This window comes from Lichenostomus cassidix, chromosome 4, assembly GCF_008360975.1.
Source record: "Lichenostomus cassidix isolate B80296 chromosome 4, HeHo_3.0, whole genome shotgun sequence".
Classification (NCBI taxonomy): Eukaryota; Metazoa; Chordata; class Aves; order Passeriformes; family Meliphagidae; genus Lichenostomus; species Lichenostomus cassidix.
In genome coordinates, this window is record NC_139484.1 from 58,353,864 (window position 1) to 58,374,448 (window position 20,585).

Sequence of the window (20,585 nt, forward strand, 5' to 3'; positions counted from 1 at the left end):
ACAGTTAGGGGGCACACGGAGGTTCAGAAGTGGTTTCAGGGAGCCTGGAGCAGGCTCTGAGGGGGCTGGAAGGAGCGGTCACTGCGTGTCCCCAAGGGACATTGTCTGGACATTGCGGGGTCACTGAGAGGTCCCTTTGGGGGGGGTTTAGAGAGGACACTGAATCCTTTGTGGGGGGTGGATTCAGAGGGCACACTGGGGTGCAGGAGGGGTTTCTGAAGCAGGCCCTGGGAAGGTCACCGGGTGTCCCCAAGGGTCACTTGTTGGGGGACATTGGGAGTCCGCTCCGTGCGCTGCCTCGCCCGTCCGCCAGGGGGCGCCACTGGGCCAGCAAAGCCCCGCCTCCTTGGCGTCACATGATCCTCCCGTGCCGCAGCCGCGGTGCATCGTGGGGCGGCAAAGATGGCGGCGCTGAGCGCGGGACGGGCGGCGGCAGCGGTGAGGGGAGCGGGACAGGGGCGGTGAGGGGAGAAGGGGCTCAGTGAGGGGTCTGAGGGGACAGGATGAGGGGGAAAGATGGCTGAGGGTTGAGATCATTGAGGATTGAGGGGTCGGGTTAGGGTGCCGGGTTGGGTTTGGGGGTCAAACGGTGTCTGACCTTATCCTTCGCCGGGCCCCACTGCAGGTGAGGGTGAGGGGTCCGGCTGGGCTGGGGAGGTCAGTGAAGGCTGGGAGGGCTCCGACGGGGTCGGGAGGGGTCAGTCTGGGGCGGGGTGAGAGGTCAGGCCTGGGGGTGTTCAGTTTGGGGAGTGTCAGTTTGGGGGAGTTCAGTTTGGGGGTTGTGAGGCGGGGGAGGTTCGGGCTGGGTGAGGGTGCTCAGACTGGGGGCTGCAGGGCCAGGCTGGCCTGAGGGTTACTTTGGGCTGGGAGGAACATGGAGGGAGGGGTTTGGGGGACACCCCGATGGCGCTGTCCAATGTCTGACACCCCCCGGCACCCCCAGGGTCTCCTGCGCGCCCAGAGCTTCGGCGTGTGGAGGGGTCTGGGAACCTCAGCCGCCCTCCTGCAGCAAGCCCAGGCCAAGGTGAGGAGGGGCTGAGGGAGGAACGGGAAACTGGGGGGAAAGGGGGCTCGGGGGGATGTTCTGGCTCTGCACAGCTCCTGACAGGAGGGGACAGCCAGGGGGGTCAGACTGTGCTCCAGGGAACAGGGACAGGAGGAGAGGGAACAGCCTCAAGCTGTGCCAGGGATGGGACATTGGAAAAATTCCTCCTGGGAAGGGCTGTCCAGCCCTGGCAGAGCAGTTGAAGTCCCCATCCCTGGTGGGATTTAACATCCCTGTGGACGTGGCACTTGGGGACATGGTCAGTGGTGACGCTGGCAGTGCTGGAGGGTTTCTGAGGCTTTTCCCACCCAGAAAATTCCCTGATTCCCTGTGAAATGTTGTTGAGGACACTGAGGGAAGGGCTCAGCCCCGAGTGTCTGCGTGACCTTGAGCCAGGCCCAGCTCTGCCCTTCCCTCAGCTTTGCCTCCTGATATTTAATTACTGACCAGCAGCCCAGTTTGTGCCCTGGAAATTTGATCCCAGGATATTAGAGCTCCCAATTTGGGATTCTCAGCTTTCCTTTCCCCCTTGCTCCTTCATTCCCCCTTCCCATGGCCACCTGTCACTGACACACCTGGAGTTCTGGAGTCCTGCTGTGGGGGAAATCCCTGTCCCTGTGGATCCCTGAGGCTGGATCTGTGAGATCCATGCTGGAAACAGCTCCCAGCAGGGAATTCCTGAGGAAGGTGGATCAGTGGAAGGAGAGGGTGTTGAAATAGGAAGCAGCTGTGGAGGGGGAAGGGGTGGGTGTGGAACATCTCAGGAATTATCAGGGAGGCTCTTCTGTGGTCTGGGCTAGGAAAATGGTGTTTGGCAGAATTCCATGAGATCCCAGGAGCACAGGAGGGTGATCAGAAGGTGGAGGAGATCCTGAGGGCAGGGAGCAGGAATGAGGGAATTCAGGAACACCGGGTTGTGCTGGGAACTCACAGGAATTCTGCTGGGCAGAGGGAGAGGCTATTTCTGGAAGTGCTGAGTGAGGGAAAGGTCTCTCCGTGGTGTCTGGTGTCCCTGTGTGCTCAGGGCTGGTGTCACCCCTGGGGTGGCCCCAGGACAGGGACAGGGATTGTCCCCCTGGGCACTGGGGGGGCACACCCCCCATCCTGTGACAGGTTTGGGCCTCTCAGGACTAGATTTTGAGGGCCTGGAGCTCCAGGAGTAGCTGAGGGAGCTGAGAAAGGAGCTGAGCCTGGAGAAAAGGGGATCAGGGGGACCCTGTGGCTCTGCACAACTCATGACAGGAGGGGACAGCCGGGGGGGTCAGGAACAAGGGACAGGACAAGGGGAAATAGCCTCAAGTTTTCCAGGACACTTTTGGCTGGGATATTGGGAAAATGCCTTCATGGAAAGGGCTGTCCTGGCAGTGGTGAAGTCCCCATTCCTGGAGAGATTCACCAGCCCTGTGGATGTGGCACTTGGGGACACAGAACTCCAGAACTTTCCCAACCCAAACATTCCCTGATCCCATACCACCACTCCATGATTTCCATGTCCCTGTGGGTGTGGACATTCCTCACCTGCTGCAGGTGACCTCCCCCAGCTCTGGGGATCCCTTTTCCCCAATTTTGGGCTGGTTTTTGGGGTCCAGCCGCCCTGACCCTGTTTGTCTCTGCTGTCCCAGAATGCCAAGGCCGAGGGCACATTCCAGGTGACAATGCTGCCGGGGGACGGCGTGGGCCCGGAGCTCATGCACGCCGTCAAGGAGGTCTTCAAGGTAAGGCCACTTGTGGGGGGACACGAGCAGCAGCTGTCCCTGTGTGTCCCTGTGTGTCCCTGTGTGTCCCTATGTGTCCCTGTGTGTCCCTGTGCCCTCTGTCCCCATCCCTGGAGGGATTTAGGTTGGATATTGGGAAAATTCCTCCTGGAAAAGGCTGTCCAGGGGAGGGAGGAGTCCCCATTCCTGGGGGGATTTAACAGCCCTGTGGATGTGGCGCTTGGGGACATCCCAACAGGCGGCCTTTGCAATGCTGGGGAGGCCTCAGAGGGCTTTTGCAACCAAAATATTCCATGATTCTGTCAACATCACTGTTCCCTTGGGACCGAAGTGGCACAGAGATCCAATGATCCCAGTTCCCTCCTCTTCCTGAGCAGGACTGGTTCAGGGCTCCATGTCCCCCAGGGGTCCCTGGTGACTCTGGGTGACTCTGTCCCTGTCCCAGGCTGGCAATGTCCCCGTGATCTTCGATGAGCACCACCTGAGCGAGGTGCAGAACACAGCGTCTGAGGAGAAGCTGGATCGGGTTGTGGATTCCATGAAGGAAAGCAAGGTCGCCCTCATAGGTGAGGAGCTGCCTAAGGAATGTGGCCTTGTCCTTGTCCTTGTGGAGAGGTGACACCTGGAATCCTGGGGCAGCTTTAGGCCCCTCAGGACAAGATATGGAAGGGCTGGAGGTGTCCAGGGAAGGGAATGGACTTGGGAAGGGTCTGGAGCACCAAGAGGGGCTGAGGCAGCTGGGAAAGGAGCTCAGCCTGGAGAAAAGGAGGATCAGGGGGACCTTGTGGCTCTGCACAACTGCTGCCAGGAGGGGACAGCCGGGGGGTCAGGCCGTGCTCCAGGGAACAGGGACAGGAGAGGTAACAGCCTCAGGCTGGGCCAGGGGAGGGACAGATTGGGATATTGGATAAATTCCTCCATGTCCTCATCCTGCTCCGTGTCCTGCAGGGAAGATCCACACACCCATGGAGTACAAGGGAGACCTGGCATCCTATGACATGAGGCTCAGGTGAGGGAGGGCCCTGCTCACCTGCCATGTGCTGGGAAAATTAATTAATTAATAATTAATGAGTTACGCGGGAGCGGAAAACGCTGAGGGAAACAAAAACCCCTGAGGGACCATCGTGAGCTGTCCCTGCTCACTGTGATATTGGGGAGGGGGAGTGACCCCAGCCATGTCCCCAGCACTCCCAGGGGACACGGTGGCCTGGGAGTGACCCAATCCTGCCGGCCCTTCCCAGGAGGAAGCTGGACCTGTTTGCCAACGTGGTGCACGTGAAGAGCCTGCCGGGCTACCAAACCAGGCACAACAACCTGGACCTGGTGATCATCCGCGAACAGACCGAGGGAGAGTACAGCTCCCTGGAGCACGAGGTGGGGACACTGAGGGTCCCTGGGTCACCTCTGCCATGGAGCCAGGCTGGGAGAGCTGGGAATGTTTCCCTGGAGAAGAGAAGGAGCCAGGGAGAGCTCAGAGCCCCTGGCAGGACCTAAAGGGGCTCCAGGAGAGCTGCAGAGGGACTGGGGACAAGGCATGGAGGGACAGGAGACAGGGAATGGCTTCCCAGTGGGAAAGGGGAGCTTGGGCTGGGATGTTGGGAATGAGGGATTGCTGGCTGGGAGGGTGGGGAGGGGCTGGGCTGGAATTCTCCCCCTGGATCCCTGGGAGTGTCCAAGGCCAGGCTGGACACTGGGGCTTGGAGCAGCCTGGGGTGGTGGAAGGTGTCCCTGGGTGACACTGGATGAGCTCCAAGGTCTCTCCAACCCAACCCATTCCCTGATTCCATGCTCAGCACACTGTGGACTTGCCTGGAGCCATGGAATTAGGGGAGTGTTGAGGGATATGAAGACAGCTCCAGCCAGGACAGGGGTGGCTGCAGGAGGGATAATGCCTGGAAAAAGGGATGGTGGGACATGGATGTTGTCCTGGGTTAACCCTGGCCAGGAATGGAGACTGGGTTACAATTCTCCTCCAGTGGGGAGGAGAATCAGAAGGAAAAGGCAAACCTGGGCTGAGATAAGAACAATTTAATAATTGGAACAGAGTAATAATGATAAATACTCAATAATTGGGAAAATAATAATAATTATAAATATAAATACATATAAGAATTTATTTATAAATAATACATATAACATGTAATACAATTATGATGAGAAGAGGGAGATAAACAACCCCCAAAGCAGGAGAGGTGTTAGGGACACGCTGGGGTGGCTGTGCTGTGTGTGTGACACCCCTGTCCCCCCAGAGTGTCAAGGGGGTGATCGAGTGCCTGAAGATCATCACCAGGGCCAAGTCCCAGCGCATCGCCAAGTTCGCCTTCGACTATGCCACCAAGAAGGGCCGGGCCAAGGTCACAGCTGTGCACAAGGCCAACATCATGTGAGTGTCACTGTCACCCCCTGTCACCTCCTGGGGACTGCCCAAGTCACCTTATGGAGCAGTGTCACCTCAGTGACCTTACAGGACCTGCTGGTGCCCAGAGGGGCTCCAGGACACCTGGGAGGGAGTGGCAGGACACAGGGAGTGGCTTCAGATTGGAAAAAGGGGATTTGGGTGGGATATTAAAACCCAACAAAACCCAAAACCCCCCCACCCAACACACCAACACAACCAAACCCCCCAAACAACAAACAACCCCCCACCCAAACCACCAACACCCCCACAAACCAACCCAAAACCCCCCCCAAACCCCCAGAAGTGAGCAGAACACTTGGCCTGCTGCTGATCAGATTTACTGATAATTCAGATATTGCCATTGCAGCATCTCCATGACAAACCTGTCACCTCTCCCCACGGATTGTGGATCATTGGGTTGGGTTTGCTCCTGCAGAATTCCAAGCTCTCCACCTGGACAGCTCCTCCTGCACCTGGGACAAATCCCATCAGTGAGGGCAGAAAGGGAGAGGGGAAAGTGTGGAGGGGGGAAAAGCAGGATGAGATACCCCAAATCGTGTCACAGATCCCAGTTCTGGCTGGACACCCACAATTCCTATTGGATACCTGCAATTCCTGCTGGATCCCTGCAGCCTTTAAGATTTCCCACCAACCCTTCCTGGCATTCCCTGTCTGCAGGAAGCTGGGGGATGGGCTGTTCCTGCAGTGCTGTAAGGAGGTGGCCGAGCTGTACCCTAAGATCAAATTCGACACCATGATCATTGACAACTGCTGCATGCAGGTGAGTTCCTTCCACATCCCTTCCCATCCCTCCACTGCTGCTCCCTGAGGAGCTGCAGCCTCCAAAGTTGGGCACACCGAGCCCACCTGGCCCCAGGGTTGTCCCTGTGCAGGGCAGGAGTCCTCCCAGCATTCCCAGCTCTGTCACACCTGGCCTTGCACTCCCAGTTCTCCCCCTGGGCAGTTCTGGGGGGTTTGGCCACGGCAGCTTCTGCTGCTCACTGGGGTTGGTGACCTGGGTTCCTGCAGGCTCAGTGGGGCTGGGTGTTTTCATATCCCTAAAAACTACTCTAATCCCATTGCTGCTCCTCCACGAAGTTGTGCCAAGCATGGAATCACGGAAGGATTTGGGTTGGAGACACCTTAGAGCCAATCCAGCCCCACCTAGCACACCTGGCTTCTGCCCCCTGTACTGGGTTGGGATCGAGCTTCCCAGAGGTGTTCCCAGCCTCACCTGCCCCATTCCCATCCCAGCTGGTGCAGAATCCCTACCAGTTTGACGTCCTGGTGATGCCCAACCTCTACGGGAACATCGTGGACAACTTGGCCGCGGGACTGGTGGGCGGCGCCGGTGTCGTGCCCGGCGAGAGCTACAGCGCCGAGTACGCCGTGTTCGAGCTGGTGAGGAGGAGATTCCAGGGGGGAATTCCCAGGGCTGGCAGGGTGGGATGATCCCATCACCATTCCCTGTGTCCCACAGGGAGCTCGGCACCCCTTCGCCCAGGCCGTGGGCAGGAACATCGCCAACCCCACGGCCATGCTGCTCTCAGCCTCCAACATGCTGCGGCACCTCAAGTACGTGCTGGGCTCAGGGGGGTTTGGGGTGGGGCTGGGGGCTTCTCAGGGGCTCATCTCCCACTTCTCCCTCTTCTCCAGCCTGGAACACCATTCCAACCTGGTCTCAGACGCGGTGAAGAAGGTGATCAAAGGTGGAAAAGTGAGTACAGGGTGTTGGGTAGGGCTGGTGTTGCCAGTGTCACGTTCTCAGCAGGGCTCCGGCTGCTCTCTTCTTTCCAGCTGGAATTCTCGCTCCTCTCCTTCTAGCTGGAATCCTGGGCCCACAGCTGTGTCCAACCCCAGTGCTCATGTCCTGGCAAGGGAGGGACTTCTGGCAGAGCTGGGGGACCCTCCATGGCCCTCTCCCCACTTGGATCCTCCCCACGGCCCCATTCCCACCTGCATCCCGGCAGGGTGATCAAGGGACTCTCCACAGCCCCAGCCCCATCCCAAGTCCTGGCAGGGCTCTCGAGGGCCACCATTCTCTCTCTCCTGTCCTCTCCCTCTCGGAGGCCATTCCCTCCGTTCACCACGTTTCTCCCGTTTCTCCCCCTCCTTGTCTTGGATTTGCAGGTCCGGACTCGGGACTTGGGCGGTTACTCCACCACTTCCGACTTCGTCAAGTCCGTCATTGACAACCTGCACCCCCACTACGGGGCTTAGGACCCCCGGCAGCTCCCCCAGCGCCTCGGCCCCCTCCCCACAGCCCCTCCCTGCCCCCCAGCTGCCCCACAGGGAGGAGGGTGGCCCAGTAACACTCCAGTAACTCCAGTCACTCCATTTACCCCCACCGTAGTCCCCCAGCTGAGATTGCTCCATGGAAGTGGCCAGTGCAGATTTTGGGATTTGCTGGGGTGACTTGGTGGGGGGAACGGGGCAGTGCCCCAAACTCATAGGCAGCTTCTAGGGACATTGGGACCACCGTGGCTCTGGGACCCCCATTCCCATGGGATCCCTGTGACTGTGGGATCCCCATGAGGATGACACCTCTGTGACTGTGGGACCTCCATTCCCATGGGATCCCTGTGACTGTAGGACCAGTGTGGTTGTGGGATCCTCATGACCACAGGACCATTATGACTGTGGGACCTCCATTCCTGTGGGACCAATGTGACTGTGGGATCCCAGTGACCATGGGACCCCCATTTCTGTGGGGCCCATCCCATAAAGCTTGTAGCAATAAACAGGGTGATGTCCCCCACCCTCTGCCCTCTTGGCAGCTGCTGGCACAGGGTCCCCGTGCAGGGACAATTCCAGGTGTGGGGTGGCCTTGGAACCTTCTGGACCTGAGACAGTGTGGGGAGCTGCACTCTGTGCCCCCTAACCCATGGGAGCTGGGGGTTCCCAGGGCTCTGAGCTGTGCCTGGGAATTAATCCATGATCCCTATGGCTCCTTGGGATCAGGCCTGGTGCCATCCTGGGGCTCTGGGGTTCTGTCATTGCATCGTGCTCTGTACTCCTGCTTTGCTAATAAAGGGTCCAACGCTTCCCTCCGGCCCTGCCCTGGCCTGGGGGGACCTCAAAGCCTTGGGGGGGCTGGGGCAGCTTTGGGGGGGCGGGGCTGCTCTAAACTGTGAGAGGGCAGTGCTGGAACCAGAGCCCAGACTGGACTTTGGGGTGTCCCTGGGCTCCAACATGCTATCTTGGGCACCCTGTGGGGTGGGAAGGGGGGCCATCAGCCCCTCCCCAGGGGACGGGGACATTCTGGTGAGCCAAATCCCACAGTGCCACCGCCCAGCCTAAGGCCAGGGGGCCCCTGCTGTTCCCAGGGTCCCCTCCCTTGTCCCTAACCTCCGGTCTCCTTGCAGGTGCGCACGGCGGACATGGGGGGCTACTCCACCTCCGTGGATTTCACCCAGGCTGTGATAGATGCCCTGGAGGTGTAGTGTCCCTCACCCCCTGCCCCACCCTGGTGAATCCAATAAAAAGTGGCCTTGGGCATGACTGCGGTGCCATCGTGTCCCTCAGGCTGCTGGTGACAGGATGACCCCTGTTGGGACAGCCTGGCACCCCCTGCCATGGAAGAGGACACGAGGGATCAGCAACAACCTCAGCCCTTTATTGGGGTTCAGGCACCCCGAGGGGGTCCTGTCCCCCTGCACTGCACAGGCAGGGGGAGCACAGCCTGGGGACATCCCCAAGGAAGGGGACACAACCTGGGGACACCCCCGTGCAGCCCGAAGTCCCCAGGGAAGGGGACACGGGGTTGGAAGTTCCACTGTGTAAGGCACAGCACAGTTCAGGGGCTGCTGGTGGCCAGAGGGACTCACCCAGGCCACGAGGGGCTGTGCCACGTTCCAAGTGGCCACTGTGCCACAAGACACGGCTGGGGACACCGTGGGGAACAGGTGAGTGGCCATTCCTGGCTCCTGCCTGTCCATCAGTCTGTCAGTCTGTGTGCTGGAGCTCCTGCTCCAGCCCTGCTCCCTAATCCTCCTCCGAGTCCCGAGCCACTGCCTTCTTCTTCTTCTTCTTTTTCTTCTTCTTCTCCTCCTCCTCCTCCTGCTCAGGCTCCACCACAACTTTCCTCTTTTTCTTGGGCAAAGGCTCCTCTTCCTCCTCCTCCTCCACCCCGTTCTCCTCAGGTTCTGGCTCTGCTTCTGATTCCTCTGGCTCCTGCTGCTTCTTCTTTTTCTTCTTCTTCTTGGCTCCCACGTCATTCTCCTGTGGGGAGCCCCGGGATCAGCTCTGTCCCCCATCCTTCCCCCAAGGGGAACAGGGACTCCCAACACCCCAGCTGCCATCAGAAAAGTCCAGAACATGGCCGGGGCCCCCCAAAAAGCCCCCCAGGAAGGTCTCACCATCCTCCCCTCACCTCTGTCTCCATGACCGAGTTTTCTGCTGCTTCCTCTGCGGCTGCTGCCAAGGCCTCCAGCCGCCTCTTCTCCCGCTTCTTCCTCTTCTTCTCCTTCTTCTCCTGCCTCCTCTTCACCTCAGCCACCACCTCGTTGGCCTGGGCGGGACACAGGGGGGACATGAGCGCGGGGAGGGTCCCAGGGTTTGTCCCCAACCCCAGCACTGGTCGGATCAGACTCATTAAATCAGTCTTTTGCCTCCACAGCGAGTCAGGATGGCACAGTGACATCACCTCCGACACAAGCCCTCACCTTCATCTCCCCCAGCACCTCACCATCATCTTCATCACCACAGGATCTCACCATCCTCACCCCAGCACCTCACCATCGTCTTCACCACCTCCACCATTCCACCTCCACCATCCCCAGCACCTCACATTCACAATCTTCACTCCCTGGTACTTCACCACTGCCAGCTTTATCTCCCCCAAGACCTCGCCTCCTTCGTCTTTATCACCATCACACTTCCATCATTTTTCTCTCTGTCAGCACCTCACCTCCATCACCTTCTTCACCTTTCCAGCATCTCACCACCACTGCCATCTTCATCTCCCCCAAGACCTCATCTCCATCCCGCCCCATCCCTCCTCTCCCCCACTGCCTTCACTTATCACACTCACCACTCTCCCTCCCTCAGCATCCCCACCTCCTCTTCCTCCTCACCTCCACCACGGCCTCCTTCATCACCTCCAGGTTCTTGCGCGGAGGCTCCCCGGTCTCGTAGAAGGCCAAGCGCTCCTCCACCTGCTCCCGCAGCTTGTCCCCAAACACGCTGGTGGGGACCTCTGTGGCGAGGGGACAGGGGGGCTCAGCTCTTGCCCTGCATTCCCCAAACCCCTCCCCGAGCCTCCCCGTGCTCTGCTCAGCCCAAATGTGTCACCATTCACACGGGGTGAAATGCTGTTGACGAAAAATATTCCCATCACAGCAGAGCCACCCAGAAAACCCCACTGAAGTGCCCTCCCTGTGCCCACCTGAGCAGCAGTGACCTCACCAAGTGACAGTGCCCTCCCTGGCCAGGTCTGTGCCCCCTAAATCCCCCAAAACCCACCTGAGAAGCAGTCGATGCGCGAGGCAATGGTGCACTTGTTGGCCAGGTACCGCGAGATCCTCCCTTTGTTCTTGGCAGCCGCGCGGCCGATGAAGGTGGAGTGGAAGATGAGGCCATACTTGGGGGTGTTCCCCCTCGTCTTCAGCGCCCTGCGAGGGGCCAGGGGAGGTCAGGACCCCTGAACTCAGCCCCCACCCACAGGCAGACCCTCCCCACCCCGCTGTGCTCCGGGGGTCGCTCAGACCAGGGCTGGCTGCTCACCCGCGCCGAGGCCCCGGCGTGTCACAGCCGCAGCCCCATGCCCGCCATCACCGCGACCTCCACGGCGGTACCTGAACAGCGCCTTCTCGGCACCCAGGATCTGCACCGTCGATGCTGGGTACTTGGCCAGGTTCGTCAGGCTGCCGGCGTGCGAGATGAGGCGAGCACCCACCTAGGGGACAGCACGGGGGGGTTACAGGTGGCCCTGGACCCCCAAAGGGCACAGAGCCTCCCCCAGGCCAGGGATCAGCAGTGAGGTGTCAGCAGCACGACTCAGTGGATTGACAGATTCACTCTGACATCATCTCCGCGGCTGGGGAGGTGACAGGGGAGTCCCCAAGGACACTCACCACCTCCCCGATGAGGGCTGACAGGCTGGGAGCCACCTGGCTCATCTTGGAGCGCAGGTACTCCTGCAGCCCCTTGCGGTAATCCGACAGCGAGATGACGCGGCGGGAGAAGCTCTCGATGTTGATGAGGTCGAGCGGGGAGATGTCCATCCCTGGGGGGAACACGGGATGAGTGGCAGCACTGACCACAAGGCCAGGCCCCCCTTGAGCCCCTCAGAGCTTTCCTTACCCATGGAGGAGCGGGAGGCCTCCAGGATGGCCTGGGCCTTGGCGCTGTCCATGACGATCTCCTCCAGCCCCTCCAGGCTCTCCTCGCTCAGCTCCCGGCGGTTCCCGATGAATTTGGCCACCCGGCAGTACATGGAGTTCTCAGGGACTATCTTGATCAGCTCGGGGAAGTGGTACCCATACCACTCCCTGTGGGGACAGCGTCAGCAGGGCCACCCAGGCCACTCCCTACAGCTCAATGTGTCCCCTGAGCTCCCACCGCAGCTCCGTGTGTCCCCGCCTCCCTCACTGTGGCTCAACAGCCCAACATCCCCACAGGCCACCCCACCGTGTTCCCAGGTGTCCCCCCAGGTCCACACCATGGCCCCGTCGCCTGGTCAGTGTCCCTCGGGGAGCTGCTGTCCCTCCCCGGTCTGTACAGGCGGCCGGAGCAGCAGCTGCCTGTGGTAAGCATAGGGAGGGGGATCCCCCAAACCCTTAAAAAACCCCCAAATCTGTCCCCACTGACCTGACACGCATGGAGAAGGTGTTGATGTCCTTGTCCAGCTGGTCCAGCAGGCTGATGGACTGGATGATCATGTTGTCCACCCGGTGCACGTTGAACTTCACCTTGGCCCGGGAGTAGCTGTGGCCGAGCCCCAGCTGGGCCTTGGCTGCTGACTGTGCTGTGAGGCCTCTGACCAGCGCTGGGAAGTGCAGCCGGATCCCTGTGGGGACACGGGGGACACCAGGGACATGAGGTCACCACGTGGGAACTGAGGTTTCACTGTGCAATGACTAAAACATCACAAGAGGACAAGGATGACTACATGTGGGCACTAAGGTGTCACCAGGTGGATGCTGAGGTACCACCGTGCAGGGACAGAGGTGCCACCATGCGGGCACTGAATTTTTTTGTAGGGGCATTGAGGTGACAGCACACAAGGACACAAATGTCACTGTGTAAGGACTAAGCCACTACCATGTTAAAACTGTCACCACGTGTGCACTAATATGCCACCTCCTGCAGCTCCAGCCCAGCCCCAGGAAAATCCCCCAGCAATGCCCACCAATGCAGTGCATCCCCCCACTCCTGACCCCTCCCAATGGAATCCCAGCCAAACCAAGACTCCCCCGAGGTGTCCTTGTCCCCCCTGTCCCCACTCACCCCGCATGAGCTCAGCCACGACACCCCCGGTCTGGCACTGGACCCCCAGCTCCTCCAGCACGGCCGCGCCCATCTTGGCATCGCCCACCCCCAGCACCACCTTCTTCCTCTTGGGGGGCAGCGCCGTGTCCAGCAGCAGCCGCAGATCCTCGTGCAGGACTCCTGCGGGACAAAGGGGGTCAGGGTGGCCCGGGGGTGTCCCCGCGGGGTGTCCCGGTGCCCCCGGCCCCGCACTCACCCTCGGACACGGCGTTCATGTTCTCCAGCGCGCTCTGCGCCGAGCGGAACGGCGAGAACGCCACGAGCTTCACCATGTTGTGAAACTTGCCCAGCGTGAGGACGCTCTCCTCCACCTGCCGGGAGAACCGGGGGGCTCCGGTCACGGCCGCGCACGGGGAACGATCCCGGGCAGCAGCCCCGGGTGCAGCACCAAGGTGCGACCGTCCCGGCGCCCCCAGGCATTCCCCGCCGCTTCCCTCCCACCGTCCCCACCTCTCCCCGTTCCCCATCGCCCTCCCCGCTCCCTGATCTCTTCCTTCCCCACGCCGTTCCCAGCCTCCCCCTACCGCACCTCCGTTGTTCCCGCTCCCGCTGTTCCGCCCCCCGTTCCCGGTCCCGTACCTGCGGCAGCAGCAGGCCGATCTCCTCCACCTCTCGCACGGCGAACAGCGCGTACCCGGCCGCATGTTCGAAGAGCACGTGCAGCAGCACCTGCGGCACCGGGCACTCCGCTCACGGGGGCAGCACCGGGCCGCGCTCCCGCCCATCCCCGCGCCCGCCGCCCCACCGGAGCGCCCGATGCGGCTCGATGCGGCTGCCCCGGCCCCCCTCAGGTCCCGGCCCGTGCCGGTGCGGTCGGAGGGCGCTCCCGGGCCACCCGCACTCCCGATGCCGTCGGATGCATTCCCGGCCCGTCCCGCACTCACCATCGTCCTGCCGCCGCCGCCGCCGCCCGGAACTGACGCCGCATCCCCGCCGGAACTCCACCCCTTTCCCCCTCCACCAATCAGCGCCCGCGCGGCCACGCCCTCCGCCAATCAGCGCGGGCTGCCCTCGATGGACCCGTCCTACAGCCAATCAGGATGAGGACGGGCTGGCCCCGCCTCTCTCGGTCGCGCCTGCCAATCAGAGCTAAAAAGGAGCGTCTTTTCCCGCCTTTTCCTGCGCGCCGGCCAATAGGAGCCGAACGCGGGACTTAGCCCCGCCCCTTCCCGGCCGCGCGGTTTGATGCGCGCGCGGCCGCACGTGGCAGGACCCCCCACCCCCAAATGCGCCCCCGGTGCCACCCTGGGACCCCCGAGTGGCCCCGAGTCCCTTCCCGGGGCGCCCGGAGCTCCCCCGATCCCCGCACGGCACCCCCAGTGTTCCCCTGGTCCTACGCGGGACCCCAAACGCCTCTCAGTGCTCCCAGGACCCCCAAATGTTCCCCCGTTCCATCGCGGGGCCCTCTGTGACCCCCGGCGTCTTTCCACTCACCTCCCGGGATTCCCGGTGCCCCTCTCGGATCGCTCCTGTGACCCCCAGCGCTCCTCCCTGTCCCCTCCTGTGACACCCAGACACCTTTCCTGCGCCCCCAGTGCCCTCCTAGTCTCCTTCCATGCCCCGCACAGTCCCACTCATGCCCGCTTCGTGGCCCCTCAGTGCGCCCCACGGTCCCCTCCAGTGTCCCCCGCAGTGTCCCAGCCCCGGTGCTCGGTTCCAGGCGCAAGAAGCACGTTCAGGGAAGTTTTATTGGATGGCGGGAGCATGGCGGGGCCGCCGCCCCGGCCCCACGGGGGTCCCGGGGGGAATCTGTAGTGTCCGAGAGCAGCGCGGGGAGCCCGGATCCCCCCGGTGGAAGCGGCTCCAGCTCCCACCCGCGAGTGGGGCCGGGGGTGGGGGGAAGCGGAGAGTCCCAAGGTGGGGGCAGCGGGGGTCCCTCGGGGGCGGCTCAGGCGATGAAGTGCTGGCGGAGGTGCTGGAGCAGGTCGGGGGTGAGCAGCACCCGGTGGGCCTGGCCGTGCCCCGGGGCGCACGGGATCGTCACCCTCCCGCACAGCGCCGGGCCCTGCGCCTGCTCCTGCTTCGCCTGCGGGGACAGAGGGATGCTGAGAGGGGACATCTGGGCCACCCCTGCCCTCCTGCGGATGGGGGGTCCCCACCCTGCCATGGTGTCCCCAAGGGGTCCCCTGGGTGGGACAGGGTGGCTATTGTGGGTTATGGGTTGAGCTCTGCGCTGGGGTGGAGCTGGGGAGTCTCACCCACCTGATCTCTTGGGAATGGGGGTCCTTCGGGATTTGGGGTTCCTTGGGGTTAGGGTTCCCTCAGAACTGGGGGACCTTTCAGGATCAGGGTCTCCCTTAGGATTGGGTTTCCTTGAGATTGGGGTCCTTCAGAATAGGGGGGGTCCTTGGGATTGGGGTCCTTGAGGGTTGGGATTCCTGAAGATTAGGGTCCTTCAGAATAGAGGTTTCCTTGGGATTGGGGTCCCTTGGGATGAGGGTCTCACCTTCAGGAAGGAGGAGGACGGGAAGGTGCCGAAGGTGGTGGAGACGCCTGCGCCTGGCTGCTGCTGGACCATCTCTCTCAGCGTGTCATCCTGGGGGAGGCCATGGCAAGGTCACCCCAAAAACCGCCCTGTGGGGACCCTCATCACCCCCCAGAGCCCCTCACCTGCCCCATGGACCCCTTGCCCACCCTGGGCACAAGGCAGAGGCGTCAAATCACCTGTTTTGGCAGCGCCTTGTCCCCTCACTGCCACGAGGTTGCCACCAGCCTCAGCCCGGGTGTCTCGAGGGCTGGGCCAGGGGTGTCACCATGTCCCCCACCCTGGGGAAGGCCCTTCCTCACCTTCAGGGCGTCGATGGAGTTCTTGAGGGCGCAGAGCCGGGCTGTCTGCTCCAGCAGCCGCGCGGACGAGCTCCTCGCTGTGGAGAATGGGAAGGGAGGGATGGACCATGGGGGACATTGGCACAGCTGGGAGCCCCTTGGGTTGGTACCAGGGGGTTTTGGGGGGATTTGACCTCCTTGGGTTGGTAGCTGGGGGGTTTGGGGAGTTGGCAGTAAGCGGGCTTGGGGAGTTTTGACCTCCACAGGTTGTTACCAAAGGGTTTTGACCTTCTCAGGTTGGTACCAAGGAGTTTTGGTGGGGTTTGAGCTTCCCTAATTGGTACTGGGTGGGTTTGGGGATGTTCGACCTTCTCAGGTCAGTAACATGGGATTCTGGGGGTGTTTGACCTGTTTGGGTTGGTACTAGGGGTATTTTGGGAGTTGATACTGGGGGGATTTGGACCAGAGGTGTTTGACCAGGGGGTTTCAGGAGTTTGGTACCTGGATTGGTACCTGTGGGGTTCTGGGGGGGTTTGATGGCCTTGCATTGGTACCAGGGGAGTTTTGGGGGCTCCCCAGCAGGGAGAGGCTGAGCCACCCCGGAGCAGCTCAGCCTCGACACTGAACCAGTGCCACATGTCCCCAGCACACCCTGGCCAGGGGGACAGGGATGTCCCCCTCAACCCAAACACCCCAAACCTGCCACCAGAGCAGACCCCTCACCCTGGATCCAGCCCTGCTCCGAGTGGGAAGCAGCTGCCAGTCCCTCCGTGAGCAGAGGGACAACACAGATGTGGCCCAGCTCCCTGTGACACAACCCCCCAATCCCAGGGAATTTTGTGTAGGACCTACTGGATTTGCTCTGCCTCATGTCCACCACCTTGGCGTTGGCGCTGAGCTGGTAGAGGGTCTCCAGGAGCTGCGTGGTCTTGCGGTAGAGGGTCTGAGTGGGCAGCGCCTCGCCCGGCCGGTCCCGAGCCACGGCCACCCGTGGCACCTGCAGCGGGGCCAGGCTGGCCAGCTCCATCTTCATCTGTGCGCCCTGGGAGCCGCGGGAAACGGGAGTTAGGGACCGGGAAAACACCGGGAAAAGGCAACGGGGAGGAGAGGCCAGATGGAGAAATGGGATGAAAGCAAAAAACCTGGGGATGAAACTCTCCTGAATGTGGATCTCGCAGGGGTGGGAGGAGGGACAGTCCCAAGAGAAGCCCTGGGACTCCCATGGGAAGGTGACACGGGGCTGGCACAAGGGACTGGTTGGATTTGGGAGCTGTCAGAGCTGTGCCCAATGAGCTGCCCCACCAATTCCATGAATTAACATCCATTAATAAATGGTTAATTCGATTGTTTGCTGCTGTGCCTCATGGGGTGTTCATTAATCAACCAATCGATCAATGAATCAATCAGGTTATGCCAGTGCTGTCTGGCACTGGAAGAGGAGACTGAGGGGACCAGGGCTGGCAGGGACATCACCAGCACCCCCAGTTCCCCCAGCATCCCAGTTCTCTGTGCTGATGCTGTTCTCAGAACCCACCAGACATGGGGGAGTGAGAGCCTATTCAGCTCATCCCATATCCCACAGGGATCACATCCCACAGGGATCACACCCCACTCCCCCCAACCTTGAGCAGGTTGTTCTCGTTCTTGAGGTGTTTCAGGGAAAGCTGGAGGGCATCGATCTGCTGCAGCAGGAGGGGTGAATCCTTCACCTGGACGGGTCCAGAGCCACCTCCTGGCACCTGCCCAGCACCAACACCTGCAGAGGGACACCAACCGTCAGCAGCGTCACCCGTGATGGTGGCACAGGGACACTGACCATGTTCCACCCTGGAGGAAGGCCTGGCTCTCACCAGCTCCTGATTCCCCTTCCCAAGGCTCTCCAGGTGGGGATCACCCCACTCCACATCCACCACGGTCCCACCCTCATCCCTCCCTTCCCAACCCTCTGGAGCCACCAGCCACGAGCTCCCAAGGTCAGCAGCATCTGAGCAGGACCCAGATCCTTCCCCTGCTCCCAAACAGAGCCGTGTCCCAGGGTTTGGGTATCCTGGGATATAATTTTTCCCCCTCACATGCACTGTGGGCTGCATGCGGGGTGTGTCCGTACCTCGCTGCTGTTCCTCTGCAGCACAGGGAGAGGGGCCGGGAGAGACAAGAAAAAGCAGGATTAAAGCCCCGGATTGGGTGGGAGAGGAGCTGTGGGTGGAGCAGCTCTGGTCCTACCACAGCCACATCCAGGAGTGACCCCATTCCTGGGAGCAGTGTCCCAGCGGTTGGGAGTGACCCAAGCAGGATCCATTTTCCCTCTCTGGAGCCAGGGGTTTGGCACAGAGCTCCCAGGCTGCTCCTGCACCTTTGGGAACGGGAATGTGCCAGCAGCATTCCCAGGAGCCAAAGCTGGGAATGTGGGAGAGGCTGTGGTTCCATGAGAGCCAGGAGCTGCTGTATCCCAGAGATGCCAAATCCCAAAGCTGCCATTTCCTGGGGCTGCTGCATCCAGGTTTTACCCATGCTAAACCAGGGTAAAAGGATCAGGCACCAAACCCAGCAGATCCCTGCCACACTGGGGCCAGGCTGCTCCATGGCCACCTGGTCATTCCTGAAGGACACCAAGCTCTCCATTCCAGAGGCCAGGTGGTTTTTGTAGGATATTTCACGCAGCAGAGCACCAACACCCATCCATACCTGGGAGAGCCCCGTCAGGCACAAATCCCATGGGATCATCCCATGCAGGGACACCCCGGGCTGGCTCCACAGAGGTGCCACCACTGCCCTGCCCTCCCGAGGCAGCTGTGGGAATGCCATTCCCGAGCTCCTGGGCACACATCATCCCCGGACCCAGTGGCAGGAGGACATCCCAGCCCCATTCCAGCCGTGTCCAGGGATGCCAGGCACACACCTCCAGCGATGCCAGAAACGATGGAGGCCACGCCCGAGGCTGGGGCTCCCCGCAGCCCCTCGATCGTCCTCTTGGACTGGTTGTTCAGGCGCTGCTTCAGCTCCACCTTCTCTGACTCCAGCTGGTCGATGTCAGCCTGGAGAGCATCCATGGTTTCCTCAAACTCCCTGGTAAGAGCACACGGAGGAATGTGTGAGGTGAGGGATGCTGCTCGTCCAGGAACCCTCACCCTGTCCCTCCATGCCTTGTCCCCAGTCCCTCTCCAGCTCTCCTAGAGCCCCTTTAGGCCCTGCCAGGCCCTGTGTCCTTCCCTTCTCCAGGGCAACATTCCCAGCTCCCCCAGCCTGGCTCCAGAGCAGCCCTCAGACCATCTCCATGGCCTCCTCTGGACCTGCCCCATCAGCTCCACACCCCTCAGCCCCATTCCAAACTCACTTCTCCTTCTTTTTGAGCAGCGTCTGGGTCTCATCCAGCTTGGTCTGGATCTTTTCCACGCGGTCATCTGCGTCCTTGGATGCGCTGTCCAGCTTCTTCTCCAGGAGGCTGAGCCGCACGTTGGCCTCACTCAGCTCCTCGCCCTGGAGCGGCAGGGAGGGAATCAGGGAGCTCCAGGGAGCTGTGGGAACCCCCAAATCACCAGCACCCATGGCTGGAACCCAAGAACAGCTCCCAGCTCTGACCCTGCACATCCCAGAATGCTGTGAGGGCAGGATCTGGCAGGCAGCATTTCCCTACTCGTGGGAAGAACTTTCCCAGGAGATCAGGATGGGACTTGGGATCACCATCTCCATAGGTAGCAAGTCACCAGGAGCGTGGAGGTGAATTCCCATAGCAGCCAGGAAGGCAGGGATGGGTGAGGGACAGGCAGGGATGGGTGAGGGACAGGCAGGGATCGATGAGAGACACCTTACCTTGATCTTGAGGGACTTCTTCAGCTCCTTGATGACGGTCTCCCTATCCTCCAGCTTCAGCCCCAGCCCCTCAGCATCCGTGATCTCCGCCCGGAGCGCGGCCGCCCGGAGCTCCGCTGGTGGCGTGGGCTGCATCAAGACCAGGACAATCGGGATTTTAGGAAGAATCCCAGACACTGCAGCTGCCCATGTCACCCACAGCCTCCTGGTGACCGCAGATGGTGACAGAGCCATGTCAAACCCACCTTGTTCTGCGGGCGGTCAGCATCATACTCGCCCTCCTGCATGGCCGTGGCCATCTTGTTCATGGTGGCCATGAGGATGCTGCAGGACTGGCGCAGGCACTCGTAGGGATTGATGCCCTGGGAGCCGTAGATCTGGGAAGGATGGGAAGGATGTGGGTGGTGACTCTGGGCCAGGCTCACAGCCCCTGACCCACATCCCACAGCTGGTGTTTCCCTCGGATGTTGATAATGTCCCTCTGATGTTTAGGGATGTTCCTCTGAGGTTTAAAATGTCCCTCTGATTTTTAAGATGTCCTTCTGATGTTTAAGGATCATCCTTAAAATCCACACTCATCACACAACCTTCGCTGCCATCAACAAATCCAACTGACCAAACCCAAGCAATTCCCAACACAAAATTCGAAGTAACAACATCCCAAAACGAAAGTGAAAAATTCACACAAAATCCACCCCTTGTCACTTCACCATAAATACAGCAAAAATCAACACAAAATCTGGACACACCACATCCATCGTGTCCAGGGAAAGAGCTGGAAAAGGCTCTTGGAATGTTGAGGGAGTTGGGAAAAGAGCTCAGCATGGAGAAAAGGGGGACTGGGGGGATCTTGTGGCTCTGCACAACTCCTGACAGGAGGGGACAGCCAGGGGGTCAGGCTGTGCTCCCAGGGAACAGGGACAGGAGGAGAGGGAACGGCCTCAGGCTGGGCCAGGGGAGCTTTAGATTGGGATATTGGGAACATTTCTTCATGGAAAGGCTGTCCCACCTGCTCGCTGACTTTGAAGGCCAGCTCCTCGAGGCGCGGGGCCGGCAGCCCCTCGTTCTCAGCCAGCGGCGCGATCAGCTGCGCCCCAGCCGCTGCCACCTCCTGCAGCACGGCCACCACCCAGGTCAGGTGCTTCCGGCACTCCAGCAGTGTGTCTGACACCTGGCAGGGCACAGAGGGATGAGTGGGAATGGAATCCACATGTCCCAGCGTGACAGAAGTTTCTGGAGTGTCACCGGGATTGGGGAAAATAATGGAAGGATGGAGGGAAATAGGTGCTGGATGTGAACCCAGGTTTCCATACAAGAAGGGAACACAAAATCCAGGGATCCATCGTGTCCAGGGAAGGAG

General features: G+C 60.8%; 3 protein-coding genes and 2 non-coding genes across 12 annotated transcripts in view; 1 reads left to right on the top strand and 4 right to left on the bottom strand.

Moving 5' to 3' along the window:
* The first annotated feature begins 296 nt into the window (after nucleotides 1-296).
* Nucleotides 297-8,659, top strand: IDH3B (isocitrate dehydrogenase (NAD(+)) 3 non-catalytic subunit beta). Of its 2 annotated transcripts, none has more exons than XM_085059392.1 (12): nucleotides 297-438; nucleotides 944-1,024; nucleotides 2,668-2,760; nucleotides 3,206-3,326; nucleotides 3,709-3,769; nucleotides 4,002-4,134; nucleotides 5,010-5,143; nucleotides 5,837-5,939; nucleotides 6,413-6,559; nucleotides 6,639-6,733; nucleotides 6,815-6,875; nucleotides 7,289-8,209. In XM_085059392.1, exons 1-12 carry the CDS (start codon nucleotides 403-405, stop codon nucleotides 7,376-7,378), a joined length of 1,155 nt encoding a protein of 384 aa, XP_084915518.1. In that variant the 5' UTR covers nucleotides 297-402; the 3' UTR covers nucleotides 7,379-8,209. The 2 variants fall into 2 exon arrangements, with proteins under 2 accessions (XP_084915518.1, XP_084915519.1); XM_085059393.1 differs by lacking the exon at nucleotides 7,289-8,209 and adding an exon at nucleotides 8,524-8,659 and having other exon boundaries at nucleotides 298-438.
* Nucleotides 8,660-8,753: 94 nt separating this feature from the next.
* Nucleotides 8,754-13,658, bottom strand: NOP56 (NOP56 ribonucleoprotein). Its single transcript, XM_085059391.1, has 12 exons — nucleotides 13,534-13,658; nucleotides 13,229-13,318; nucleotides 12,846-12,960; nucleotides 12,608-12,769; nucleotides 11,969-12,167; nucleotides 11,462-11,649; nucleotides 11,233-11,384; nucleotides 10,954-11,054; nucleotides 10,622-10,770; nucleotides 10,234-10,355; nucleotides 9,531-9,668; nucleotides 8,754-9,379 (listed from the first exon to the last, which is right to left on the bottom strand). Exons 1-12 carry the CDS (start codon nucleotides 13,534-13,536, stop codon nucleotides 9,143-9,145), a joined length of 1,656 nt encoding a protein of 551 aa, XP_084915517.1. The 5' UTR covers nucleotides 13,537-13,658; the 3' UTR covers nucleotides 8,754-9,142.
* LOC146438583 (small nucleolar RNA SNORD57) lies at nucleotides 9,740-9,808 on the bottom strand. Its single transcript, XR_014852127.1, has one exon. It is a non-coding gene; the product is annotated as a small nucleolar RNA SNORD57 (small nucleolar RNA).
* Nucleotides 10,429-10,501, bottom strand: LOC146438584 (small nucleolar RNA SNORD56). The gene has a single exon (XR_014852128.1). It is a non-coding gene; the product is annotated as a small nucleolar RNA SNORD56 (small nucleolar RNA).
* A 661-nt stretch (nucleotides 13,659-14,319) lies between the features above and the next one.
* The window catches only part of DCTN1 (dynactin subunit 1), a 48,270-nt gene continuing 42,004 nt past the window's right edge, over nucleotides 14,320-20,585 (bottom strand). For 5 of the 7 annotated variants that reach the window (XM_085059401.1, XM_085059400.1, XM_085059398.1 and 2 more), the window contains 11 exons: nucleotides 20,235-20,396; nucleotides 19,471-19,602; nucleotides 19,226-19,354; nucleotides 18,750-18,892; nucleotides 18,315-18,481; nucleotides 17,523-17,537; nucleotides 17,038-17,171; nucleotides 16,268-16,457; nucleotides 15,437-15,513; nucleotides 15,096-15,185; nucleotides 14,320-14,675 (listed from right to left, as the gene is read on the bottom strand). In XM_085059401.1, coding sequence (XP_084915527.1) covers nucleotides 14,538-14,675; nucleotides 15,096-15,185; nucleotides 15,437-15,513; nucleotides 16,268-16,457; nucleotides 17,038-17,171; nucleotides 17,523-17,537; nucleotides 18,315-18,481; nucleotides 18,750-18,892; nucleotides 19,226-19,354; nucleotides 19,471-19,602; nucleotides 20,235-20,396 — 1,377 coding nt within the window. In that variant the 3' untranslated portion in view covers nucleotides 14,320-14,537. The remainder of the gene's footprint in view (nucleotides 14,676-15,095; nucleotides 15,186-15,436; nucleotides 15,514-16,267; nucleotides 16,458-17,037; nucleotides 17,172-17,522; nucleotides 17,538-18,314; nucleotides 18,482-18,749; nucleotides 18,893-19,225; nucleotides 19,355-19,470; nucleotides 19,603-20,234; nucleotides 20,397-20,585) is intronic. The other 2 variants (XM_085059399.1, XM_085059394.1) reach the window with 1 other exon arrangement.